At 43.7% G+C, this 25,671-nt stretch overlaps 8 protein-coding genes across 8 annotated transcripts; 6 read left to right on the top strand and 2 right to left on the bottom strand.

Annotated features, from left to right (window-relative positions):
- Nucleotides 1-158: 158 nt before the first annotated feature.
- On the top strand, nt 159-1,933 carry O0I10_006557 (uncharacterized protein; the record flags this gene model as incomplete). Its single annotated transcript, XM_058486584.1, has 3 exons — nt 159-330; nt 433-996; nt 1,050-1,933. The coding sequence occupies 3 exons, from the start codon at nt 159-161 to the stop codon at nt 1,931-1,933; spliced, it is 1,620 nt and encodes a 539-aa protein (XP_058342655.1).
- Nucleotides 1,934-2,709: 776 nt separating this feature from the next.
- Nucleotides 2,710-4,075, top strand: O0I10_006556 (14-3-3 family protein epsilon; the record flags this gene model as incomplete). Its single annotated transcript, XM_058486583.1, has 7 exons — nt 2,710-2,718; nt 2,779-2,793; nt 2,922-2,964; nt 3,129-3,160; nt 3,226-3,500; nt 3,585-3,937; nt 4,029-4,075. 7 exons carry the CDS (start codon nt 2,710-2,712, stop codon nt 4,073-4,075), a joined length of 774 nt encoding a protein of 257 aa, XP_058342654.1.
- Nucleotides 4,076-6,707: 2,632 nt separating this feature from the next.
- O0I10_006555 (uncharacterized protein) lies at nt 6,708-8,824 on the top strand (the record flags this gene model as incomplete). Its single annotated transcript, XM_058486582.1, has 5 exons — nt 6,708-7,257; nt 7,324-7,418; nt 7,476-8,179; nt 8,242-8,698; nt 8,765-8,824. The coding sequence occupies 5 exons, from the start codon at nt 6,708-6,710 to the stop codon at nt 8,822-8,824; spliced, it is 1,866 nt and encodes a 621-aa protein (XP_058342653.1).
- Nucleotides 8,825-9,354: 530 nt separating this feature from the next.
- On the bottom strand, nt 9,355-9,748 carry O0I10_006554 (uncharacterized protein; the record flags this gene model as incomplete). The annotated part of the gene is made up of 2 exons (XM_058486581.1): nt 9,355-9,592; nt 9,675-9,748. 2 exons carry the CDS (start codon nt 9,746-9,748, stop codon nt 9,355-9,357), a joined length of 312 nt encoding a protein of 103 aa, XP_058342652.1.
- Nucleotides 9,749-11,343: 1,595 nt separating this feature from the next.
- On the top strand, nt 11,344-13,127 carry O0I10_006553 (casein kinase I; the record flags this gene model as incomplete). The annotated part of the gene is made up of 7 exons (XM_058486580.1): nt 11,344-11,431; nt 11,498-11,680; nt 11,785-11,861; nt 12,068-12,296; nt 12,362-12,669; nt 12,742-13,062; nt 13,122-13,127. The coding sequence occupies 7 exons, from the start codon at nt 11,344-11,346 to the stop codon at nt 13,125-13,127; spliced, it is 1,212 nt and encodes a 403-aa protein (XP_058342651.1).
- A 1,017-nt stretch (nt 13,128-14,144) lies between these two features.
- Nucleotides 14,145-15,058, bottom strand: O0I10_006552 (uncharacterized protein; the record flags this gene model as incomplete). Its single annotated transcript, XM_058486579.1, has 5 exons — nt 14,145-14,315; nt 14,380-14,599; nt 14,724-14,764; nt 14,832-14,948; nt 15,005-15,058. The coding sequence occupies 5 exons, from the start codon at nt 15,056-15,058 to the stop codon at nt 14,145-14,147; spliced, it is 603 nt and encodes a 200-aa protein (XP_058342650.1).
- Nucleotides 15,059-19,163: 4,105 nt separating this feature from the next.
- Nucleotides 19,164-21,924, top strand: O0I10_006551 (uncharacterized protein; the record flags this gene model as incomplete). Its single annotated transcript, XM_058486578.1, has 7 exons — nt 19,164-19,261; nt 19,328-19,578; nt 19,648-19,717; nt 19,787-19,917; nt 20,418-20,725; nt 20,792-21,050; nt 21,113-21,924. 7 exons carry the CDS (start codon nt 19,164-19,166, stop codon nt 21,922-21,924), a joined length of 1,929 nt encoding a protein of 642 aa, XP_058342649.1.
- Nucleotides 21,925-22,459: 535 nt separating this feature from the next.
- On the top strand, nt 22,460-24,922 carry O0I10_006550 (uncharacterized protein; the record flags this gene model as incomplete). Its single annotated transcript, XM_058486577.1, has 9 exons — nt 22,460-22,586; nt 22,663-22,994; nt 23,052-23,166; nt 23,227-23,502; nt 23,559-23,679; nt 23,744-23,976; nt 24,034-24,509; nt 24,588-24,642; nt 24,705-24,922. The coding sequence occupies 9 exons, from the start codon at nt 22,460-22,462 to the stop codon at nt 24,920-24,922; spliced, it is 1,953 nt and encodes a 650-aa protein (XP_058342648.1).
- Nucleotides 24,923-25,671: the final 749 nt, after the last annotated feature.

The following is a 25,671-nucleotide window of genomic DNA, read 5'->3' as shown; positions in this document are numbered from 1 at the left end:
CTCCACAACAAATATCATTGGTGCATTGCCGAGAATATTAAAGAGCGAGAAAACAGACACTACACTACATACGCACACACAAGAGGGATACCCAACAACAATCGAGAAGAGAGAGATATTTTATTGCACTATTGTGTTCCTGATTCCTGCATCGCATCATGTTGGTTACCGAGACATTCCATGGCTTCATTGAGTCGACTCAAGATGTCCTCCTCATTTTCGAAGGCTGTCGACGAGGACTCCTTCCCAGGATTTGCCGACGTCTTCAAGAGAAGGAAAGAAAGATGATACAGTCTGGATCTGTGTTTGTGTTTGATGAACGAGAGTCAGGTAATCCTTGCGTGTGTGTGTGGATGAAGAAGAAGAAGAAGGGTTGATGTGTGTGTGACAAGGGCTCTTTTAAGAGGATGTACGACTAATGCAGAAATGCAGGTATCAAGCGTTGGACTGATGGTCGCGTATGGAGTCCATCGCGTATCCTAGGCAACTTTTTGATTTATCGTGAATTGGATAAACGAGCTCCTGGTGAGAAACGACATTCTTCATCCACCGCCACCTCTGCAGCAGCTGCTGGTGACATGCGTCAACGAAGCTATAGTGCTGATCATGGAGGAGGAGCAAGTGGTGGTGTATCCGCTGGTGTCGATCGTGGCAGAGAACGACAATTAGTCGGCAGCCTTTCCGATTCATACAAGTTTCGCAAGGATGGTCTTATCAAAAAGACAATGTCCATTGTTGTCAATGGTGTTGCTCAACATTTGATCTCGTACTATCATCCCAATGATGTTTTACAAGGAAGCTTGCGCACGCCTTCATCCGTCCCGGAACTTGCCAGCCTTGAAATCTCTCCAGAATTGCTGCTTAAGCAGAATTTCCGTATCCCACCTATGGTTGAACCTACCTTGGAGCAACAACAACATCATCATCACCATCATCATATCACTGGTGGAGATCCTATCGGCATGGGTCCTTTGACACCACCCGATTCATTTGGAGGTAAATTCATGCGTATACATGTTAAATGAATAGGATACTCATCATGATAATAGATCGTCGCATGCATCAATTACGTAGTATGTCGGTGGGATCATCTCAATTCATGTACCCTTATCGTATGGACCCTGATCCAAAGTATACGTCGCCTATGCCCATGTATGGTACCGGTTATGCACCTATTCCATCACCTACAAGTATGGCATCTTCTCCTAGTACGCCAATGCTTTCACCAGGTCGTCAATCGATGCATCATCATCAACAACATCATCATCAGCGTCATTATTCCACATCTTCCTTCCCACGCAACTATGCTCCCACTGCTGATATCATGCCACTAGCACAAAACAATGGTTTCTTTGCACCCACTAGTACAAGCACAAGTACAAGCACTAGTAGCGTGGATGCTAGTGGTAGTGGCAATTGCAGCAATCATCAACATCAACAACAACAACCACCCACCCATCCTCATATTAAGACCGAGCGCTCTATGGAAGCACCTGTGCAATCCAATGCCAACTTGGGGCAATTACTTAACCCAGTGCATCCATTGCATTCTGAATCTACACCGCAACCATTGTTCAGCACGAGCCAACCCTATCACAATTATCCCGCCACTGATCGCACCGATGATCTTAAACCAACTCCAGTTACAACCGCCGATCCAACCCCCACTGCCACATCTACCTCTACTCCTATTTCAACCGCTTCTGCAACACCCACAAATACATCTCCTACACATCCCAGTGGTGGTGGCAGCATAGACTTTGATGGATACATGTATTATCATAACCGCCAACAGCCGCTCAACAATAGTCAACATGTTCATCCGGATCTCTATCCAAGGACATTTATGAATCCTTTTTATCCTCAACTCGCTGGTGGAGATGTTGTCGACAATGACTTGTCTGATACAAATGGTCCTTTGATGCTCAAATGAGTGAATTCACCTATACACATATCTCTTGTCTTTTGATCTATGCCTGAAAAAACACCCACAACACCTCCATTACCTATCAAAATCACCCACCTTCCACCCGTGTAACTATATCTATATATACTGTATGTGTTTTCTTTGTCTTTTTTTTTTGTTTTCTTTCCCTTGAACCCGATCTATACACACAAAAACCTTCTCTTTGTTCCTCTCTTAAACACTCACTCACTCACAAAAAACATACACTCTCTTTACACGTTTAAAACTCCCTCACTCGCCCCTCCCCCAGGCATTCTGTATACGCGTCTATGGTCCCATTCTCCCTCAACACTCGACCTCCCTTGCTCTATATTTCTTTGTTTGCTTGTTTCTTCTGCTTAAACCTTTTGCTTTTGATAGTAATGTGATTTACAATCTCTTTTTTTTACATATAGCCAATCCCAATTTATATATATATATATACATAAAATCGTGGTCTTTTATACACATTCAATGGCGCAGTAATGGACAAGATCCACATGATAATCTCCCCTGTAATGATTAAGGAGAGACAACAAGAGACAAAGGGGAGATGACAATCAGGTGACCCGGATCATTATTGTATGACGACAGCATCCCATTACCGTGCTTGCAGCTGTTGGTCGGGGTGCTTAACTCACACACACATTACAGTGGTTCTCCAGCCCTTTCTTTTAACTTCCACCGCACGCACACGCTCGCCTCGTACTCTTTTGTCCCTCTTCCTTTCTCACTCTCTCTCTGTCTCACACGCTTACATCAACATGTCCAACGTAAGTAAAACCCTCATCTACCTCTTGTCCTTTGACTCACTCCTTGTTTCGATACCTTAGGAACGCGAAGATAAGGTGCGCATCTCTCTCTTTCTCTTCCTTTACAAACGAGACTGTCAATACTCCATGGCCCTTTTGGGTGTCCAATGGCAGAGATGACGACTTTTTGCAACATGTCTTCCTTACACTCTTCTCTTTTATAGGTCTACATGGCCAAGATTGCCGAGCAGGCTGAACGCTACGATGGTATGTTGTTTTTCTCTCTCTCTCTCTTTTTCTCCTATGTGTGTGTGTTTGTGTGTGGGTGCGCGTATCACTTCACATCATCACCCCCAACCCACATCCCTGAGTCTCCCTATTTCAATCTGCGTGATATGAGTCTCGATCTTTACTAACCTAATCCATAATAGAAATGGTTAACTACATGAAGGAAGTTGCCAAGGTATGTTTTGAACATGATGGAAATGTTTGGGGAATAAGCGTGTTCATATGTACACTTTATTATAGATGGGTGTCGATTTGTCGGTTGAAGAGCGTAACCTCTTGTCGGTCGCGTACAAGAACGTGATTGGTGCACGTCGTGCTTCCTGGCGAATTGTCTCGTCCATTGAGCAAAAGGAAGAAAGCAAAGGTCACGAAGCTCAAGTTGCCAAGATCAAGGAATACCGCAACAAGGTTGAAAAGGAGCTCTATGAAGTCTGCAACGACATTTTGAACCTTCTCTCCGAGTTCTTGATTCCCTCTGCCTCTGAAGGTGAAGCCAAGGTCTTTTATTACAAGATGTAAGTTTTTGTTGTTGTTATTGCTGTTGCGTCTACTATGTTGGAACGGTGACACTGAGCGAGAAAAACGCTTTCTAAATATAGGAAGGGCGACTATCATCGTTACGTCGCCGAGTATGCCACTGGTGAGGAGCGTAAATCCGCTGCATCAGCTGCCCACGAGGCCTACAAGACCGCGACAGATGTTGCTCAAGTCGACCTTGCTACCACTCACCCCATCCGATTGGGCCTGGCTCTTAACTTCTCCGTCTTTTACTATGAGATCCTCAACTCACCTGATCGTGCTTGTCACTTGGCTAAGCAAGCTTTCGATGATGCCATTGCCGAACTTGACACTCTCAGCGAAGAGTCTTACAAGGATTCCACTCTTATCATGCAGCTGCTGAGAGACAACTTGACTCTTTGGACCTCAGATTTGCAAGAAGGCAAGTATACACGTGAAGGGATGAATGACAAAGGAGATGATGGGATCATTGGGTTTTCATGTGTGATTAACCAACCACCTTTTCATTTTTTTCTTTCATATAGAGGGTGACAAGGCTGACAAGCCAAAGGAAGAAGAGACCCAAGAGTAAACCCTTTGATCACTCACACACGTTTTATATCGAAATCAACAATCCATCCTTGTCTCTTCTCCTCTTTCTTTCTCTCTCTCTCTCTCTCGTCATCGCATATATATCCATCCCTCTCTATGTCTCGCACCTTTGTGTGTTGTATCTATGAGAGAAATAAACCCCCTTCCTTCACGAATGGATTCCATTTGCACCAAGGTACGTCGTGCTGGACAAGTGAGACCAAGGCTGTGCAACGTGACATGATACTTTCACAAGGAGCGCGTGATGTTATGAGATCATGGGCGGTGGTTCCATATCATGTCTTGTTTAAAACAATGAAAAAAAGGATGGCTTGCAAAGATGAATGAAAAAACAAAATGGGTGGGGGTGCATCATACATCGACACATACACACACTATGAGTTGTTTTTCACGTTTCGTGGATGAGGAAAGTGATTGCACAATCCAGGAGGGTGGTGTTACAAGAGACACTGTGGATGAACACAAAAGGCACCCATCTCGGACAGCCTTCCTTTGCTACTGACGAACGTTTTAAAGTCGTTTCAAACTAGTATTTGGATGTTTATACCTTAGCGTTGTTTATGTTAAAGTCATTAAAGAATTGGCATGTGCATTTTTCTCTGCCTCTCACACGCGTGTCATTTTTACTCGGATCCGGGCTCCGTGGGGATACACCAATCAACGGAACAAATGCCGTGTATCATGCACTTGGAACACACGTAATTCTCGCTGTACTTGGATAAGGTACAATAATCGTAAACAGATCAAAGGATATGACGCTTTGTGAACAAATACACGTTTGCATGATTGTAGTAGTGGTTGACACTGGCAAACGCAGGGTCGGGTGGCGGCAATGATTGTTGTTTATGTAGCTGGTGTGCCATGTATATCGGGGTTGTACAAATGTACAGGCACCACACACTACCACCACTCACGTTGGATAATGGGCAATCACAAAATGGGTAGGACATAGGAGGAGAGTGTCGACGTCATCTTCTTCGTCTGCCATATGAGAGAGAAAGAGTGATTCCTTACACGTTGCTTGTGAAGCAAGTGGCTTTATATAGCATGTGCAAAAAGCTCAAATCATGGATCTAAAGCGGCGTCGCTGTCAGCTTTTACTTTACCCACGTGCACCAGCATATTGTACAGCGCACTAGTATAAGCAAAAGCACCGACATTTACCATCAGATTACTCATCACTTGTATCGGCACAACGATGCATTGTGTCAATTAGATTCGAACAAAACATGCTAGTGGCGGCTGTTGTAATCTTCCATATACCCATTTTGATGCTTCGTCATCACCATTGACATTATGTGAGGGCATTGTTCCGCGGTAGAGAAGCACCGTGATGGGATGAGCTAGTAACATTCGGATCGATTAAAATGACCAAAAAGATAGGACCTGCATAATAATGGGCGTGTGTGTGCGTGCGTGTGCCCCTTGAGCAACTGATAAAGAAAAACGCAGGGGTGGCAAGATCTATAAGATCCATGTATTTACTTGACCTGTACTACCATACAATGGTAACACAACGACCCGATGATGACGGTGGCGTGAGCAGCTGAACCCCATAATAACGTAAAGCTCTCAATCATCGCTCACAGGGGAAGCATGAATCGATGGTATTCATCCAACGTAGAAAAGGTGTGGATTTAGAAGCTGACATTGGTATGGTTTGCCTATTGAATTCTTGAAGAAAGTAAGGCTTGAAGGGCTATTGACGACCATCATCTTCCTCTTGTCCGCATTTGGACAAAAAATTTAAAGTGCTAAACGATCTCTCAACTATACAGCTGTTCCGAGTTTTCTTTTCAGGGATCACCCTGGATTATAATCATCGAGCATCATATGAGCCCTTGTGTGTGAACAAAATACGGCAAAAAAGGTCCCACAAAGGGCACCTGGTTTTGGGACAAACACGGGATCTTCCTTGGGAATACTGAAGCAGAGAATAGAAAATGGTCGCGTAGCTTTCATTACATTAGCAAAGATGATAACATGGATTGATGTGAGGATAGAGAATTATGAGACAGTCAAGGCAAAGAATACCCCGGTTCCTGGATGATCTTGTACCATCTTGAAAGATCTGATAAGCAAAGAGTGGACTTTTTCTCAGCAATTCATTTTCATATTAGCAGCTTGCTTGCCTGCGCCTAGGATAAAATCTACCCAATCATAACCCTTGCATGCATACAAAACACCCATGATACCAAACCGCCAATACGTATAGACACCCTAGCAAGCTCATAGTATAGGGGGTGTAAAAGTGAGATCTCATTGTTGCTGGGGCATTGATTACAGGGTTTATCCATTACTATGGGCCAAAGTTGTGCAACCACACAGCATTCGGCGCTCAAGATCTGATAATTTAGCATTATACAGGCAAGAATAATCGCGTAAAGCAAGAAAATTGCGACAATCAGAAATCGGGATCCGATGTCTCAAGGATAGATGATCGATGAGTGTTGAGTTGGGACGGGAAGAAGAATAAATAGGACCCATTGTCGTTTCATTTCTTTTTCGCTGTGTTCCATTTTCTTTTTGCTTCTCTCTCTTTTTGCCAGTTGCATACCCACCACCATCACCTTTTTACTTTTACATATCCTTTTCTTCTTCATACATTCCAAATGCCTGTTCCCTCTAGCACCGATAAAAACATTCACTATGGCAAATTTGCTACTACATCGCGTTTGATTGCTTGCCTTGTTACTGAAGGTCTTGTCAAAGCCTATTTGGTGCCATCCTCTTCCTCTGACGACATCGTTGGCGCATGTTTGGTGATGCGACAAACACCTCACGATGACAAGTTGTTGGTGGCTGTACCCTTGCGTGGTCTTCCCGAATTGAACCAAAAGGAGCATCTAGTCCGCAATGGTATCCGGTGTCCAAGAATTGAGCTCGTGGACCCTTGGGATATGGTGCCATTCATTTACGCTCCTTCGTCAAAAAAGGATGCTTCGGCTGCTCCTTTACCAGCACTTCAACCTGCTTCGGGTGCCGCCCTCAAGTCGATTACCAATCTTTTGAGCAGCGTCAACGTGTTGTCATCCGATAATACCCTTGTCGATAACTACGATGCCGTCCAACTTTGGGAACAATTTGCTCAAGACTATGGTGTTGCTACTGATTTAATCGAGTTGATCTCTTCTGAGCTTGCAAGTTCGATTGAACATCAAAGTAAGTATTATTATGCAGCTTGTGATAATCATGGCCATCATCACTTACCCATGAAAAACAACTTAGTTTATACATATGATCATCCCAAGCCCCTTCCTACCTTGGATTCACCAGCTATTCATTGGGAGCAATCGATTGTGGAAGGCCACGCCACGCATCCTGTAAGGTTTACTGATTGTGTGTTATGGGAATGAGCATTGACCATGTTTGGAAATTAGATGCACAAGGCTCGTCGCAGCTATGCTCCTTTGCCACCTTTAAACCCTGGTGAAGTGAATCTCGATCGACCCAACATTCGTCTCTTGTCTATTCCTCGGTCATCCATCCAATTACGTGGCGAGTTTGAACCCTTGGTCAAGCCACTGGTGGATGCCATGCTTGCCAAAAAGGCACCTGAGGCTGGTGCATGTGGCGATGACCGTGTCCTGATACCCGTGCATGAATTCCAAATCCCGAATGTGCAAGAACGATTCAAGGATGCTCAAGTATTACCAGAGGAAAACAGCGTAGCAGCACAAGCATTAACATCCATTCGCTCGGTGGCTATCCCTGATGTCCTCAAGGCTCATACAATCAAGCTTTGTGTTGGTATCAAGGTTTCATCAGCATTGCGTACCATTACACCCTACACTACCTATTTTGGACCTGGTTTCTCAGCCAACGTGGTGCCTCGACTCTCCTATGATCGCAAGATTCTTACCATTGAACGTGAACTCGCAAGTGCTGTGTATCGACATGAAGATACTGATGTTGCCAAACATTGCAGCTGCGTTGTCAGGGAAACGATTGAACATGAAGGTGAAATTAATGTCGTTGCTGCTTCCCTGGTTGAAAAGATCCAAAAGCCTGATACGGATGAGACCCTCTCACGACATGTTTGGGGATTGGATACGGAGGAGAAGCGGATTGCATTCTTGGATAGGTAATGTGTATACAGGGAAATGATAAAGGATAGCTCTCATGCTAACATGATCGACCTTATAGATACATTGAATACGCCCTCAAGGCTTTTGTACCACCTTGCTTAGAAAATGGAGTCGCATTTGAAGCTCATGGACAAAATACCATGGTACGATTTGATCGCAAGACCGGAGAGCTTAAAGGCTTTGTCATTCGTGATTTTGGTGGCGTCAAGGTACACAATGAGACTCTCAAGAGCACGTGTGGTGTGGAGTTGGATGTGCTTCCCGATAGCTGTGTGGTGGCAAATACCCGTGAAGAGTGCTACAAGCTCTTGTATCACACTCTCTTCCACTCACAGCTTCAACGTCTTATCCGTGTTCTTGGATTACATCACAATGGCCGTGGCTGGGACATGGTGCGAAAACACTTCACTGCGCTGGTGCCAAAGGATCATTCCATGTACGCATACTTTATGGAACAAGATAAGGTACCAGGCAAGTGCCTTGTTCGCATGAAGATCCAAGAATTGTATCGTGATGTAAGTTGATCAAAGGGAGGGTTGTTGTTGGAATCGAGGAACTCATGCATATCTTTATTTATCCAGTACATCTATGAACCTGTTCCAAACATGATTTTAAGTCGTCCTCAACAAATCATCCAATAATCCCATAGTCTTGCTTTGATAGCATATCCTACAATAAACCTATATCATCTCTTTTTGTATTTAGCACCTTATACAAGCCTTTGTCTTTTTCGAAATGAACCAACTCTCACACACAAAGCCGCCCATTCATCCGAGATGGTGGATAAAGAAAGGAGGGGATGTAAGGGGTGTGTGTGTGTGTTGACGCCTATTTCCTTTCACCAGCAGGCCAGCAGACAATCAAAATGACAACAACAATGATTCTGTTACAAAGGTTATGGGATGTATACACAACTTAGATTTACTTGGAAGAAGATATAGACAACGCAGTTATATGGACAAGATGGGTGGGGGAGGGGGAAAGGGTGAGGGGATAAAGTTTGTAAGCGAGTGTAGAAAAGAAAAAAAGTTGATACATATGTAAGAGAAAATGAGAGTTGTATACAAGTGGCTGATAACGGTGATGTTGTTTCCCTTGGAAGTGTGCCGTTAAAAGGGTGTTTTCGTATATGTGGATTGTTATGTACATCCTCTGTGCCCCTCTTGTCCTTTCAACAAGTGATGATACGATCGTCACCAACACTATAGGAACGAGGGCGCAAATCGGAATCGGCCGCAGCCGCCACTGCCATAGAAATCATAGCTGCTGCAACAGTAAAAGACGTGTCGTGTGGCAAGGGATTGACGGTGCGATAAACGGGAGAAGCACTGATGTCTCGATGTGGTGGTGCCATAATAGCTAGTAATTCTGCATGGGCTTCTTCTTGCTCACTCTTTTGTCCTGAGTATCTACTATTGTTGTATGCGTATCCATGTCAATACTGCTTCCCCCCTCTCATCGGAAATAAAAAACAGCAATGTTGAAACTGACCTATCCAAAATGCATGGCGTAGTGGTTGGCCTAATTGGCAGTGGTGAAATGATTACAGGCCCTTGCTCCTCCATTGCGTCCAGGTTCACAAAGAGAGTGAGTGAGTGGAAAAAGAAAGCGAGCTGAGTGAGAGAGAGAGAGAGAAAGAGGAAGGGAACAAGGAGAAAAGGCACACTGAGTGCTCGCTCAGTCACACAAAAGACTGACCAATGATGTCGGTGAGCAACTTGTTTTGGCATCTGCCGCTCGAGCCAAAGGGAAAACGACCCTCGCACGGTGGTACTCACCTTGTTGTTCCTTCCTCATTTGTACATTTGGATTTTTCCCAATGATGATTGGCACTTGAGAGCTCCCTTTTCCTCTTGGCGTGAAACAAGCCAAAATGCCCATATTTCGGTAGATCCCTTTGCAGTTGTCAATAACCTATGTATGCAAAAAGACATGTCAATGAGAACATAGATTACTGCCCTTTTCATTATCGGAAACTTTTATTGCAGATAACAAGTACAGCATTCTGCTGTGCAACAAATACCATTATAACATTGCATCAGGGGCAACCATGCACTCACTCTTATCACCAATGGGTAAACCTTCCAGCTGTGGGCGTGAACAACAAGAAAAAAGGCACATGATTTTCCATTCGCAATTCCCTTTGGGGCTATCATCATGCCACCAATGTTGAAAGTAGAAGGGTGGTCCATTGTATGTTGGTTGGCCATTAGAAGCACACAACTTGAATGAATCAATGTCGTTGTTTATTACATCGAATCATACGCAATCTCAAACACAAAGAAAGCGCGTGGATGGGCAATGCGGTGGGACATTTAGCATTTGCCCAAGTGTCACCTCGGAATCCACATAAAGTTCAGCCACCTCCCTGTTAAGGACCAAAGTAGGGGAAAGGAAAGAGACAAATCATTTATCTAGCGTTATTGCTGTCGGATACCAAGACATGATGTTTAAAGGATGTTCATACATTGTTGTTGAAACATTCCACCCTTTCACGCGTGACGTTCTCATCAATGCTATAAATGACATGTTGCATTGCATTATAAAAATGGTATGATATTTGAAGCGACAATGAATTTACTGGAAACAAAGGATGTTGGTGGTGATACTTAGTAGGGGTGAAAAGGTTTTCGTCTGACGTATGTGTGTGTGTGTGTGTGTGTGTGCGTGATCTTGAGACGTGTATGTACCTTGCATGTCACATTGACAATAACCAAGGGCATAATGTTTACCAGCACAAGCCCGTTTCTAGCAGCTTCATAAAGGTAGATAAGATAGCAACAATAACAGGGGTGTCAATTTTTGCAAGATTTATTACCACTGTAACCAAGAGACGCATGAATGATAATGGTAGCATGGATCCACGATGTTACTTTAGTACCTATTCTTACATTTAAACGGGGAACTTGGTAGCATCCATTCGAGCTTTGACTAAGTTTGGCGTGAACGGGCCAGTTCAATCTGACACGCTTGGGCTGCGGAACCTGAAAGGGAGCATCTCTCGTTCACACATCTTGTCTCCCACTTGCTCTTTTTCCTTTTCTTCCTTTTTTCTCACTCTGCTTAACGACCAACGTGTGCATCCAAGTGGGCGACCTTCCATTTCAGCTGCAATTCGACAATCTAGATTCCATTAAACACAAGCTTCAATCTGTAACTCATGCAGCGCAACATGGATTTGCGTGTGGGTAACAAGTACCGCATTGGTCGCAAGATCGGGTCCGGCTCATTTGGAGACATCTACCTTGGTAAGACATCGCTATCCACTTTATTTCGCGTTCTATATACTAAGCTCTTATCGTCTTACTGCCTAGGCACCAATATCGTCACCAATGAGGAAGTGGCTATCAAATTAGAGTCGATCAAGGCCAAGCATCCACAACTGGAATACGAGGCAAAAGTCTACAGAGCTTTACAAGGTGGAGTGGGGATCCCATTTGTACGGTGGTATGGCACCGAATGCGATTACAACGCCATGGTGATCGACTTGCTTGGACGTATGTATATATACGGTTCTCTTTGTTTTTGCTTTCAGTCTACTTGGATCATCATCTCACACACGTCTTTTTTCATGCAACTCTCGAATCTCGTCTAAATACAGCATCTTTGGAGGATCTGTTCAACTTTTGCAACCGCAAATTCAGCCTGAAGACCGTGCTTTTACTCGCAGACCAAATGGTAAGTACAAGAAGAGAAAAAGACATCAGAGTGGAAGAGATGGGATGCGGTCTTTCAAGAGAGAGAAGGGAGAACAGGGAGAAGCAAGATGAGGAGGAGGAGGTGTTCATGTATGGGGATTGCATGCGGGGAAAGGGGAGGAGAAGAAGAAGAAGAAGGATTGTGTTTGCAAGAGGATCACTGATTAACTGATTTGGTCATATTAGCTTTCTCGTATCGAGTATATCCATTCGAAGAATTTCATTCATCGTGATATCAAGCCTGATAACTTTTTGATGGGTATCGGCAAGCGCGGCAACCAAGTGAATGTGATCGACTTTGGATTGGCCAAAAAGTATCGTGATCCACGCACGCATCTCCATATCCCTTACAGGGAAAACAAGAATTTGACGGGAACAGCTCGTTATGCAAGCATTAATACCCATCTTGGTGTCGGTAAGTTTGCATCTTTTTATTTATCTTTGGAGGGCTTGGATCTGAATACGAGTCATTTGTATTAGAACAATCTCGACGAGACGATCTTGAGTCATTGGGCTATGTTCTCATGTACTTTTGCCGTGGTCAGCTTCCTTGGCAAGGTCTCAAGGCGGGTACCAAGAAACAGAAATACGATCGTATCATGGAAAAGAAGATGACAACACCCACCGAATTACTCTGCCGAGGATTCCCCAGCGAATTCGCCATCTATCTCAACTACACGCGTTCACTACGATTCGATGATAAGCCTGATTACAGCTACCTACGCAAACTATTCCGAGATTTGTTTGTTCGAGATGGACATCAATATGACTATGTATTTGATTGGACAGTTTTCAAGATGGCAAGTGGAATTAGGGAAAACGAGATACCTTCTAGTTGTATGCTGACTCTTGTGGGATAGGAAAAGGAAAGCATGCAACAACAACAAAGACAACAGCAGCAACGTGATCGAACTGGAAGAGATAGAGGAGATGAAGGCGAGGACCAAGATTATCCTGGAAGAATGCTAGCATCCTCGTCTCGTCGCATGATGGATAATCCAGGAGGAGCAGTGGCATCATCATCTCGTGCCGTTATGCCACCAACAGGCACCATGCCATCAGATCCTGTCAATGCATCATCATCCTTCCGCCGATCCGCCTCTGCAACAAGAACTCCCATGCCTGGTCTTGGTGACAGCAGTGGGTTGGCAACGCCTTCACGTAACATACCACCTGCAAACGTAAGCAACACGGACCTATTTCGTTGACAATTCTACTCACATTGCTCATACTTTTATAGCCATGATTCAACACAAGAAGCGAAGACTAGCCCGTTGTATGCGACCTGGATCCTTCTGTTATTCTTTAAGCACCCTCTGTTTTTTCTCATTGCATAGTACATCATGAATTGCGTAGGACTTTATTCTTTTTCCCCCGTTGATGATCCTTTACTTTTTTCTCTCTCTCTCTTTTTATATCTGTTAGTCATAACTAAAGCTTGGGAAGTCGTCCTTGAGTAACTTCGGGAGATCATAATGCTATCTATTCACTAGTGTGTCGTTTTTCAATTATGGGATCGATTCCTCTTTCGTTATAAAGTTAGCTAACTCTGCTAGAGATTTATTCGCATATACGTTTGTTGTCAATAAACAAATCTACATGCATATAAAGATCATTGGCAATGTATAGTAGAAAAAGGTTTGGTTATGACGTTAACTGCCTGGTACGCCTGCCTTCCTTGAAGTCACTTGCTAACCACTTTTAACGATGTAGGATCACTCTTACTGTGTAGGCAATAGGGTTTCAAAAGTGCTTAAAAAAGATCGCGCGCTTCGTCTACAATACGTGTAGCAGGTGTCTCTTTATGTCAAAAAAGACAATCCGAGAAAGCAGAAGCAATGATGGAGGTGCATGTAATAAAGATAGCTGTGTACCACAGGCTCACATTTCCAATCCCTTACGGTTATTATTGATCTTTATTCACATCTTAGAAAGAAATCATATGCGCATACATATACAAGAATGACTTTGTTCTTTATCAAATTGATGTTCATCGTGTATCGCTGATCAATCTTAGTGGGTGGTTGATGTGGCATTCATATGATCAATGTCAGAGGATAAAAGACGCATTGTAAGTAGCTGATTTCCAGAGCCTGAAAACGGTGCTTGACAACTGCAACCATCAGATGATTGAATATCTTGATGCCCCAAAGATCGCTTGCTTGCTTTATAGAGTCCACCCAAAGGCCCACGTTGATGTCGTTTTCAAAGCAATAGAACTCGCCAATAACAAGGAGACCAAAAGACCTGGCAATGATGGAGCCTACATTTGGTAGTCCGTCGGACGACCAGAGGATGCATGTTCAAATTGAAGCGGCAGCATGAGTGGCACCGATTTACGCAAAGACAATATGGCCATCGCGCCAAGATAGTACAGTACAATGACCTCCTTGATGTGTTGTTGATAATGTAATATGTATAGCCGAGCGAGGGCCTGCCATTCTATTCCATTTGTAAGTGCACTTGCATGCGACACATCCCATAATGAACAACCTTACCTTGTGGTACTTCTCAATGGCATCCTTCCCACAAATAAAAACCCGTATCTCCATGCCATCCCTATTGTGCTGCTGCTCTTCTTCCATTACAAGCTCGTCAATCAACAAGTCTTGCGTTGCAGATCCAATACCATGCTTACCATTGAGCCAACGTAAAGCATTCTTGTTTGGGGTCAGTATCTTGCTGGTGCCAGAGGTGTCATCATCCAACATGTCAAAGCTATAACAAATGCAACGTAAGATAACAATCATAGCATTTGCTTTTCTTGTCAGCATACCCAAAGCAGCAATGCAAAGACGTGATCCTTGTGTGACAACAATGGAAAAGAATACACTCGACACACGAAGCCCCCTTTAAACATTGTATGAACGCGAGAACAGCAAACTACACGCCAACTTTAGTACCTCAATGTCCAACTTGAATAATAAAGCAATGTAGCGATTGAACGTACATGTTGTATTGCAATGGGAGCTTGAGTCATGGGTCGATCGCGCGTGTACTTGTTGTTGAATGTCTGCAACTGGAAAGTGTCGCCATGACCACCTCTCCACCCAATTGACGCTGTCCACTGAAAGGAATACCAGCGTTTAGTGTGTTGTAGTTTGTAAATGGAGGTACTCTTACCTTGCTTTGTGAAGTGGGAGTGAAGAAGAAGGAGCTCTTTGTCGTTCCTCCCATGTCCCAATTTGTGCGCAACATGCGACCCCGCTTGCAACAGTTTCTGTTGTGAATACGTACCCCACAATAATAGCCTATACACTTGGGTCAATAATAACGAGCATTACTCGATCTTGTAATTAAGCCATACATCATTTTACTTTGGCGGGATTGGCGTCTATCAGGTCTGTGCACATCAATGCAGATCGACTCCTGGATTTGTGCAACCAATCCATGGCTCCCCTACCAAACATACAAAATGTATAAATTCATTGTCACCGTCATTGTCATAATGAATAGCTTTTTCATGATTGGATGCTGTTTATGTACTTCCTAAAGGCAGCCATCATTCACTTATAAGGTCAACTGTCAGTGACGCGTATGTGTAACCACCACGTGCGATTTCACTCAGCTCTCCATCTTTCCGTTAATGCAGTCGACACCATCCACAAGGAGAACGCAACTCCATCACGCTTAAAGCATAGGTAGAACATAAATGAGCCTGTATCTCTAAACTTTACAATCAAACGTGGGGTCTTTAATAGAACAAAGCTGCTCGGCGGGGTGAAAGCGATCTTGTGTCAAACTATGAAGTCGATCGTGGCCGATCCCAGATTCACCCAATGTCGCTACCAGCCAAAAAATATTTTCGTCGTCGTCGAAAAAAAATTCAAGAGGTCGATCCACTTTGGCTGGTGGCGACATGGCGAAATCTGGGAATGGCCACAATGGACTTCATTCTTTGACACAAGATTCCTTTCACCCCGACGAGCAACTCTGTTCTCTTATAGACTCCACGTTTGATTGTGAAATCTTGAGATATGACTGTCTTTATGTTTTCATTATGCTGTAAGCGTGATGGTATATGCAAGGTGGCCTTTGTTCATTGTCGATCAACTAGACCCTGACAGAGCAAAAGATGCAGAGAGTCGTGTTGTGTAACACAGCTACCTTTGCATGAATGGAAGGGTTGATGGATGATACTTTATACACTATTCAATGAAGCTCATCATTGCCGGCTAACAGCCATTTGTTTCACATCAACTCTTTTGGCAAACCCGCTGCATGGGAACGATGCTCCTGCTCCAGACATTCATTTCCATGCTTCAATTATATTGGTCCGAGCTGATTTGGTTGAGCTACGATCAAAGAGAGATTACATCAATCCATACATCAGCATACGTTCGAATGTCTCAGCTGATTAATCCTTGTTTGACCGTAACTCAACCAAATCGGCGCGGATCAAGAAACTTTGATGATGGAAATCCTCGGCTGGAGCAGGAGCGTTGTTCACATGACATAGAATGGACTACAGTGGCGATAGGGATGAATTGGCTGATAGCTCGCATCTTGTGGATTATTATCAATAGTATGTGAGTATCATGCATTGGCCCTTCTAGTATTACCAAATGAGCTGTGCTACACAAACGCGTCCATGTGCATCTTTTGCTCTGTCAGGGTCTACCTACTTGACAATGAACAAAGACCTCTTTTCATATAGCATCACGCTTACGGCATAGGTAAACATAAAGGTGCCTGTATCTCCAAACTTTACAATCAAGCCTGGGGGTCTTTAATAGAACAACGTTGCTCGTCGGGGTCAAAGGAATCATGTGTGCCAGTTTCACGATCGTGGTTGCCAATGGGTGAATCTGGGGTTGCCCATGACGAACTTGAGACTTGGGCAGTAGGTGTATTCAGGCACGCTGAGCATCTTTGTTCTATTAAAGACCCCATGCTTGATTGTAGAATTCTGAAATAAGGGCGTCTTTATGTTTTCTATACGCTTTATGTGTGATGGTATATGAAAAGTGGTCTTTGCTCATTGTCGATAGTCTCACTCATATGAGTCAGAGTGCAGGACTTGTTTGTGTAACAAACTGAGGACGGCATTTGAAAGGTCAATGCTATTGGTGGAGAAATGCATGATTGTACTGTAGACTCATCCCCTATAGAAAGGTCCGGCTATCAGAGCCCGTGTGGACACTCTTTCAAGCTAACCATGGTATGCTTGATAAGCCAAAAATAATAAATGCAGTAGAAGTCTATTTGTGAAAGTGCATGAAGCTTGAAATGTAACTTGCTTTTCATCCATCATCACCCATTCTTCACACAGCATATGATAATAATGATCTATTTGCATCAGCCAATTGCAGCAGCTTGCTCATCTCATTTTATTGATGCCCTTTAAGACCATCATCCTTTCTAGGACCATACCACTATCATACTAAAAGCTATACAATACAATCATGGAGACCACCATCGTTTGACCACCAAAGTCGAATCATCCGAACCTTTATCGGTGCTGTTTCCTTGCTTGGAATCTCGTTTGAGCAAAGGACGTCCATAATTGGATCAACAAGTTGCTCGTCTCAAAGTGTCCTTGATCCTGTCATCGTCGTTGTTGCTATAGAAAGATACGTCGACAACGGTTAATTTGATCCACCAGCACGCTGTGCCTTTTGAAATACATAACCTTACCACTTTCATCTTGTTTGATACCTCCGTCACCCATCATTGCCCAGAATCCTTGGTGAATTGTGTGATGTCGCCAATGTTGCGTGCTCGATGGTTGCGTTTGCGGATCCATTACTACCGGTATCATTCATATAAACGCACTTCTTGTGACCATTGCCATGGGATCATCCAACGTAATAAGCTCAAAGTGAGATACGCCTTATATCAAATAAACCATCGCTTTTGTCTTGGACCTTGTGGAATGGAATGAACGATACCTTGTTAGCACTCTGGCAGTTTAAGAAAAGTAGGAAGAAGTGTTTGGCGATACCTGGTTGTGTTGCTCCAGTCATGGGTGGATCGCAGTTACTCTCTTGGCCAATGAGGAAGGAACATGGGTCACCTATCGCTGTTTGACACGCTTCATGGTTGTTCGTTTTCATCATTGACGTTGTTGTTGTTGTTGTTGTTGCGATGGAAACGGTATTAGCGAGTGCTACAGTATCGAGGAGTCGGTGTCGAGTTGGTGTTGTGAGAAAGAGGAAACGCCGCCATGGATACCAACCTGCCAATTCATATACAGCTATGGAAGCATAGAAGAAAATCAATTCAAGCCTGTACCTTTTAACCATTTCACATGATCAGTACCCAAGGCAGGCCCTTTATGTGAAACGTTGGTAGTTGCTTTTTGGGGGATTGGAAAGATGGATTTCATTCTTTCTTTAGTGAGGATGAATGAAGAGCAAGTAAGAGACCGGGTAATTACAAAAGTGATAGCCATGCTTGCCATGGTTTGAGGGGTGATTTGGTTATGTGATGCTTGCCCATTTGCTTTGATCTACAAGAGATGATCACCCTAGGGTTTAGTGAACACCATACGATCTATTGATGCTATCGCGATTTTAGATTGATAGAGAGGAGGATAACGATTGCGATGTGGGTTGAGGATGATTGCTATGTACGATGATTACGACAATGGCGGTAACGGCGATACGACAATGACACAAACAAGCATGATTTACGTTTCTTTTGGCAAGATGTTACTGCTTCTTAATGAAGTCCCATGCGTTGAGACTGGTAAGATGGCTTGAATCATCCTTTGTTATGTCGAGTAGCTCATACATCGAACAAGCACTCATTGTGATCATTCAGGGGTTCTCTTTGTTGGTAACAAAGAATATGCCAACATCTACAATACTATATGAAAACACCTCACGTAAAGAATGATACGCTATTTATTGACGTATATGGTACTAATACTGGTGATGGTGATATAGGTGTAAGTGATGCTTTCAAGATGGATGATAGGAAATGCCGAATGTTGCCACGACGAACGCGAGTACTGCTGGTTCTTGTGGTAAGCAGAAACCTTGATCCTTCAATAATCCAAAGCCTCTATGTCATCCTGCTCAATAGTACAAGTGCTGCTACTGCTGATTGTGATAAACATAACAAAGATGCAAAAATGATGCTGATAAAGTGCTCGTGATGATGATGATGATGTGTGTGTGTGTGTGTGGGACAGCAATTACTTAGCATCTCAGCTGCGGGAAATACACTGATTGAAGCCAAATACCAACCATACAAAGGAGCGCTATTTTTGTTGTTTTGGTGTCAGCAACTTGTCCTTTCTCCTGTTGTTTCGCTTCTCAACCCGCTTCCCAGTACAATGACAGACCCTCATTCCAAGAGCGAGGACGACAAGATTCAAGATATGCTTCAACAAAGTTCAGATCAATGGGGTGATCAACAGGATCAGCAGGCAACGTAAGCGCTTGACGACGACGCCAAAGGATAAAGATACTGATCTCCAATGACATAACCTTCTACTAGTGCGAACACCGCCAGCCCAAAGCAGCCTGGACGATCACCACAGGCGTTTCGAAATCCAATGATGCCGGCTATGCCTTCTGGTTTCAACCCCATGATGAATATGGCTATGCTCAATCCGCAGCTTCAGTTCCAACTTATGATGCAGCAGCAAATGCAGCAAATGCAGCAATCCAAGGCGACGCAATCCAATATTCCACCAGAGACCCAAAAGCCGCCTGTAGGATACGTGTGTTTCAAATGTCGACAACCAGGTAAGAGACGAGTGACATGTATCCAATCCATTTGTACATGGCATTGATTGGTGTTCCCTTCCCTCCTAGGCCATTGGATCTATTATTGCCCGAATGTGCCCAAGGGACAATTTGTACCACGACCTGGCATGAATGGAACGTAAGTAGTAGTGTATAAAGAGAGAGATCACAATGCCTCATGTACTGACATGATACTTTTCATTGGTAGTTTCCCACAACGTAGTGTTCAAGAAGGACATAAGAAGCAAAAGCCCAACGAATTAACATGTCGCATTTGTGGAAATCTGATGAAGGATGCAGTGCTGGTGCCTTGTTGCGGCAAGTCATTCTGTAAAGAATGTACGTATATCGGTATTCCCAAATTCACCATATTCTTTCCTGCATTGGTCATGATGACGTGGGCGCTGTTTGCCTCGACTGCTAGTTTGTTGTTATCCATTGTTGTTCTATGCATCGGGGGCAGGGATTGGATCCATCCTAGCAATGACAACTTGTCTTGCTTTGTGGATAGATTTTTTTGCTTACGGATGCGATGCCGGGGGATCATGTGATTCGACAGACAGGTGGATATGGGAAAGAGTGACAGGGGTGGAGGTGCAGCGAGAGAGAGAAAGGGAGGGGGAAAAGACAACACATGTAAGATGATGGGGCGAAAGAAGAGGATGGAGAAAAGATGTAAGGATAAAAGAGATAAGGATCATAATGATAAGGACTGGCTGGCAGTCGTAGGCAATGTACACGATTAATGCGGAAAGTTGTGCCTTGATCCTTTTTTATATTCTATGGGTTGATATATAAGAATCTAGTATCTAATATAAAAAATGTATCTTGTTACATAGGCATCACCAAGACTCTTGATGAGACACACAAATGCCCGATTTGTAACAAGGATGGTCTTGAATCTCGGCAAGTGATCCCCAATCGTTCCCTTCGAAATACTATTGAGGCGTACAAAGAGCAAAATGCCAAAGAGGCTGAGGAGGCTGCAGCCATGGCAACAGAGACACAGCAAGAATCATCCGAAGCTACAGCTGCCATGGATACCGGAGCCAACAATGCTGAAAGTGCCCAGGACAAGAATGAGGAAGCAATGCAGGATAAAGAACAAGAACAGAATACAGCAGAGCAATCTACCAGAGCAAGCGATGTGAGTGAGAGAATAAAATTGATTAGGACGAAATCGCCAATGCTTACGTTATCATGGTTTCCATAGCAAAAGCAAAGCAACACACCTGTCAAAGGAGGAGGTATGCCTATCCAAGTGTTCGAATCCGAAGAACGTACACCACGAGCCAAGCACAAGAGTCAAGATACCATCATGTCAGAGGCAATGCCACCTACGCCATTCAATGCCAATCCTATGATGATGGGGGCTCCACCTGGCGAGATGAACTGGATGATGGGTATGCCACCAGGAATGAACCCAGCAGCTGCTGCTGCTATGATGCGAATGAATTTCGGTATGGGAGAAGGTAAAGTTGATATGATAAAATGGGATGATGATCCATGTCTAATGCAATGCAATGATGATTAGGTATGGGTGGACACGATATGGATATGGGAGTCCCACCTGGCATGCCACCCTTTATGAACCCTGCTTTCCAAGGTGGTTTTGGTGGACCTGAAGAGATGTTTAATGGAATGGGTGGTCCTATACCAGGTATGCCACCACCTGAAATGATGCCGTTTGGTGCTGGTGGTCCAATGCCAGCAAATCCTTTCAGAGCTGGTTTTAGTACACGTGGAGGTCGTGGCAGAGGCTCTATTCCCAGATATCCAGGCACAACAACAAGTTCACGAGCACGATCCAATGATCAAAACACCCCTGCCAGTACAAGTAGTGAACCCAAGCAAGCAGATGAGAATGATAAAGAAGTGAAGGATAATACAGAAGATGAAGTCGTTTCCACATCATCACGTGTTGAGCGAGAAGAAAGTAGCCGACATCACCGTAGCAGCAGCTCTCGATATCATCATCGTTCTCGTTCTCGAACACCATCACGTTCTCGTTCGCCAAGTTCTCGTTATCGTCGACGTTCAAAAAGTCGATCTCGATCTCGATCGCCTAAACGTAGCCGAAGACGATCGTCGAGTCGCTCACCTTCTCGATCCACACACCGACGATCCTCACAAGATGATAGACGCGATAAGGACAAGGAAAGAGGAAGAGAAAGGGATAAAGATCGACATTCATCTTCACGCCATCGAAGCTCTCGCCATCATTCATCTCGTTACAGGAGCCGTGAGCGTGATAGAAGTCGTGATCGGGATAGTCGTAGCAAAGATAGGAGTAGCCGTGATAAAAGCCGTGAAAGAAGCCGACGTCGTGATCGTGATAGGCGATAAAGGAGAAATCAATGTATAGTGTCCGTTACCTTTTGATGCAAATTGAAATAAAGTCAAAGCAATCATTTCGAATTGAATGTAAAGATACACGTATATGTCATGAGATCTAGGGAAAAGCTTGTACTCACAATAGACTTCTTTGTGTAACCTAATCTAAAGATTTCAGTTTATTGCTCGTGAGAAATGATTTCTAATACATCCTTGGCATGAGTATTCTCTACATATGAACGTTATCTATGCATCGTGTAAAAGTGACAATGTCATCATCCGTCATCCAAGATGACCCCCATGACAGCCATGATCCATAATGCTATCGATAGCAAGATATCCAACAAGTTGTAATTGTATGTATCCATGGTATGTAATGAGCATTCAGCAAGATAAAAAGTGAATCCCCCATCGTTGACGCGTACCTTGGATGACTTGGAAAAGCGCCCGGGGAGATCAGATCAATCCACACGCACCCTTTGGGAAAAGGGCTTCCGTTACACAATTCTTGTTTTCATCCTTTCTTCTTTCGCCAACAACAACAACGATGCCGGAGACGACAGGGCCTGCTAATCAGCAAAACCGGCCTAATGAGGAGGAGACCTTCATGTCCAAGTATGGCGGCACCATCTTGCGTGGATTCATAATGTGGTTGGCCATGCAATACTTTTGGGGTATGTCCTGCTGCTGTCAAATGAGCTAGTGGCTATCAAACACGATCGTTGCAAGTGCACTCACATGAGCCATTAGGCAACAAGAGTAATGTCCAACCACAGCAACCAGCACCTTCACCTGACAATCAAGGAGCACCTGTAACGACTGAGCAACCAGTTGAATACTACCCTGTTCTTCCTGCCGGTGTCTACTACAGCCCTTATCCACCTCAAATCCCTGCCAGCTTGTTACCTTCCACAGCGATGCCCCTTTGGTCAAACCAGAATCCTGTCGATCTTAGCGTGTATGTAAGTGAGGAGGAGTACTTTGTCAACTACAAGAGTGAGCCATCATGGTATACTTCCAACATCATGCTCGATGGTTCCTTGGAGCCACGTGTCCATCATCTGGATATCCCTACCACACAAGTAAGTTGAATGGAGGATGTTGTATAGTGTCCTTTATACACTAATCATGTGATTTAGCACCTTCAACACAATGGCAGTCTCTATGCTCACATCTTTGTCACACGTAATGGTGCACCTATCGATCCCAATAACCCTGGATACTCTCCTGATGAAATTGTGTATTACAGACATCGTAAGTATGTGGATCCATATATATATGATATAAGTATTAAGATGGCATGTCCCCCAATAGTCTTGACCAAGTATTATCCAAAGAAGACTCAAGTCAAGCAAAAGAATCTGTTGCATCGAGGTGAAGAGGATCAAGAGGAAGAGGAGGAGAGCCAAGATCAAGTTGTACCTGAGCAACAACAGGATGAGGAGCAAACTGATATGGGAGGATTACTCGGCAATTGGACACGTCGTGCACCCAATGTCGCTTATTGGCACGAGAATATGACCATCTCCATTATCAATGACCCCAAATCACCCATTGCCAAGAATATGATGCAGCCTGCCACTATGAAGTGTAAGGAACAATGAACCCATCGGATGCCTATTTTTACTGACATAGGTGCTTTTTAGACATCCCACTTACCAATTTGCGTGATGAATCTGGAAAGATTGGATTTTATCGCCCCATCATTTTCCCCAACGAGTTCTGGCACCTTCGATCCAACGCTTTCCCCATCAATGAGACTGTTTCGTAAGTATATGACAATGAGATACCAAAGGATCACAATGAAAACTAATGAGAGCTGCGTATATAGTGTATTGCCATTGACGATTCATTTGGAGCCATTATCCATGTGGAAATTCAGCATCTACGCTTCTTTTGATGAATCCATGAAACAGCAAGCAAATAATCCACTTGGTGGCATGTCGTCGTCTGAAACGGATGAATTGAAACGGATGTTGATGGAAACCAATCCTTATCTTTTGGCTACCACGGCTGCAGTGAGTTTGCTTCACAGTGCATTTGAGTTTCTCGCTTTCAAGAATGGTAAACAATCAGCCAAGGCGATCATCATGATGAGGTTTTAATGCTTTTGTGTATTAGATATCGCCTTTTGGAAGAAAAAGGACAACAGCACGGGCGTCTCCGTACGCAGTCTTCTTACCAACATCTTTTTCCAAATTGTGATTTTCCTTTATCTCATGGACAACAATCAAGAAACGTCATGGATGATTCTTATCAGTCAAGGCATTGGATTAGTGATTGAAGTATGGAAGGTGTTCAAGGCACTTAAATACGAGCTTGTGTGGACACCAGGCTCGTTGATTCCTTCTATCGGCTCCCGTGACACCGAGAATACTGAAATCGAAGACGAGACTGCCCAATATGACGCCATTGCTTTCAAGTACCTTTCATGGATTGCATATCCGCTTCTGGGTGGTTACGCAGTATACTCATTGTTGTATGACGAGCACAAGAGCTGGTACTCCTATGTCCTCAAGACATTGGTCGAATTCGTGTACATGTTTGGTTTCATCACCATGATTCCTCAACTTTACATCAACTATCGACTCAAGAGTGTAAGTGAAAAGAGGAAGAAGAGGAGAAGCGGGCATCCATACATCATCATGCTTATGATCCTTGCTTGTATTTTGTAGGTCGCCCACATGCCTTGGAAGACGCTCATGTACAAATCACTCAACACATTTATCGGTAATAATGAACAAGACGCCCACATGTATGTAGTGCTCCGCATCTCACTATTACCATGATAGATGATCTTTTCGCATTTGTCATCAAGATGCCGACACTCCACCGCTTGGCTTGTTTGCGTGACGACGTCGTGTTTTTCGTGTACTTGTACCAGCGATACAAATACAAGGTTGATCCCACCCGCGTCAATGAATTTGGTCAAGTCGGCGAGGATCAAAAGGAGGAGGAGAAGGAGCAAGACGGCAATGGAGACAAAAAGGAGACCAAAAAGAACAAATAATGAATGGGACATGTTGATGTTAAAGTAGTGTTCTTTGATCATGTATAAAGTTGTTGTTTTTTCGTTTATATGTACTGGATAAAATTGTGCCAGATGACACCACGCGACGACTCCTGATGCTATGTATGTGGTACCACCCGATCACAAAACAGGGTGACAATTGACAAATTGTACCTGCATGTCAATCTGATCATTAAACACCTTAAATTTGTTGTGTATTACGCGACTAATAAGTTGTGCTGAGTTTCGTATGTGTGATCCATCTTTGCGACAAGGAGTATGTAATGTATGTATGTATGTATGCAGCTTTATGAAACAAGTTAGCAGCCAAGTTGCATGATAGTAATAAAGGAAATGCTAGTGGTTGTTATTTCTTGGATCAAACCTTGTTTCAAAAAGTGTTTGGCGGGATGCTATGACATTTCAAGGCATGTCACGGGGCCTGAAAAAGGAGAAGAACAAGACCGCCATCATCATGTGTGACAACAGCCAAGTGGTTATTATGAAGCAATAGCAGCTGATTAAGACCACCTTCCTTTTTCCTTCTTCAGTGCTCGTGTGCCTTGGATGTTTAATCCGCAGTAACAGGAAATACATGACGTTATTTGTGATACACGCCTGCAGCAACTCTTTTTCAACATACGCTTGTGGGTAGTCGTAATAGCAATATAGTCTGGATAAATTCAGCGGCTGGTGTAATTAAGCATCATGATGAAGCGTAATAACCCCTTCTTTTTATTAGCTAGCCT

The sequence above is a fragment of the Lichtheimia ornata genome, assembly GCF_029851405.1.
Source record: "Lichtheimia ornata isolate CBS 291.66 chromosome Unknown scaffold00029, whole genome shotgun sequence".
In the NCBI taxonomy this organism is placed as follows: domain Eukaryota; kingdom Fungi; phylum Mucoromycota; class Mucoromycetes; order Mucorales; family Lichtheimiaceae; genus Lichtheimia; species Lichtheimia ornata.
This window is presented reverse-complemented; position numbering and strand designations above follow the sequence as displayed.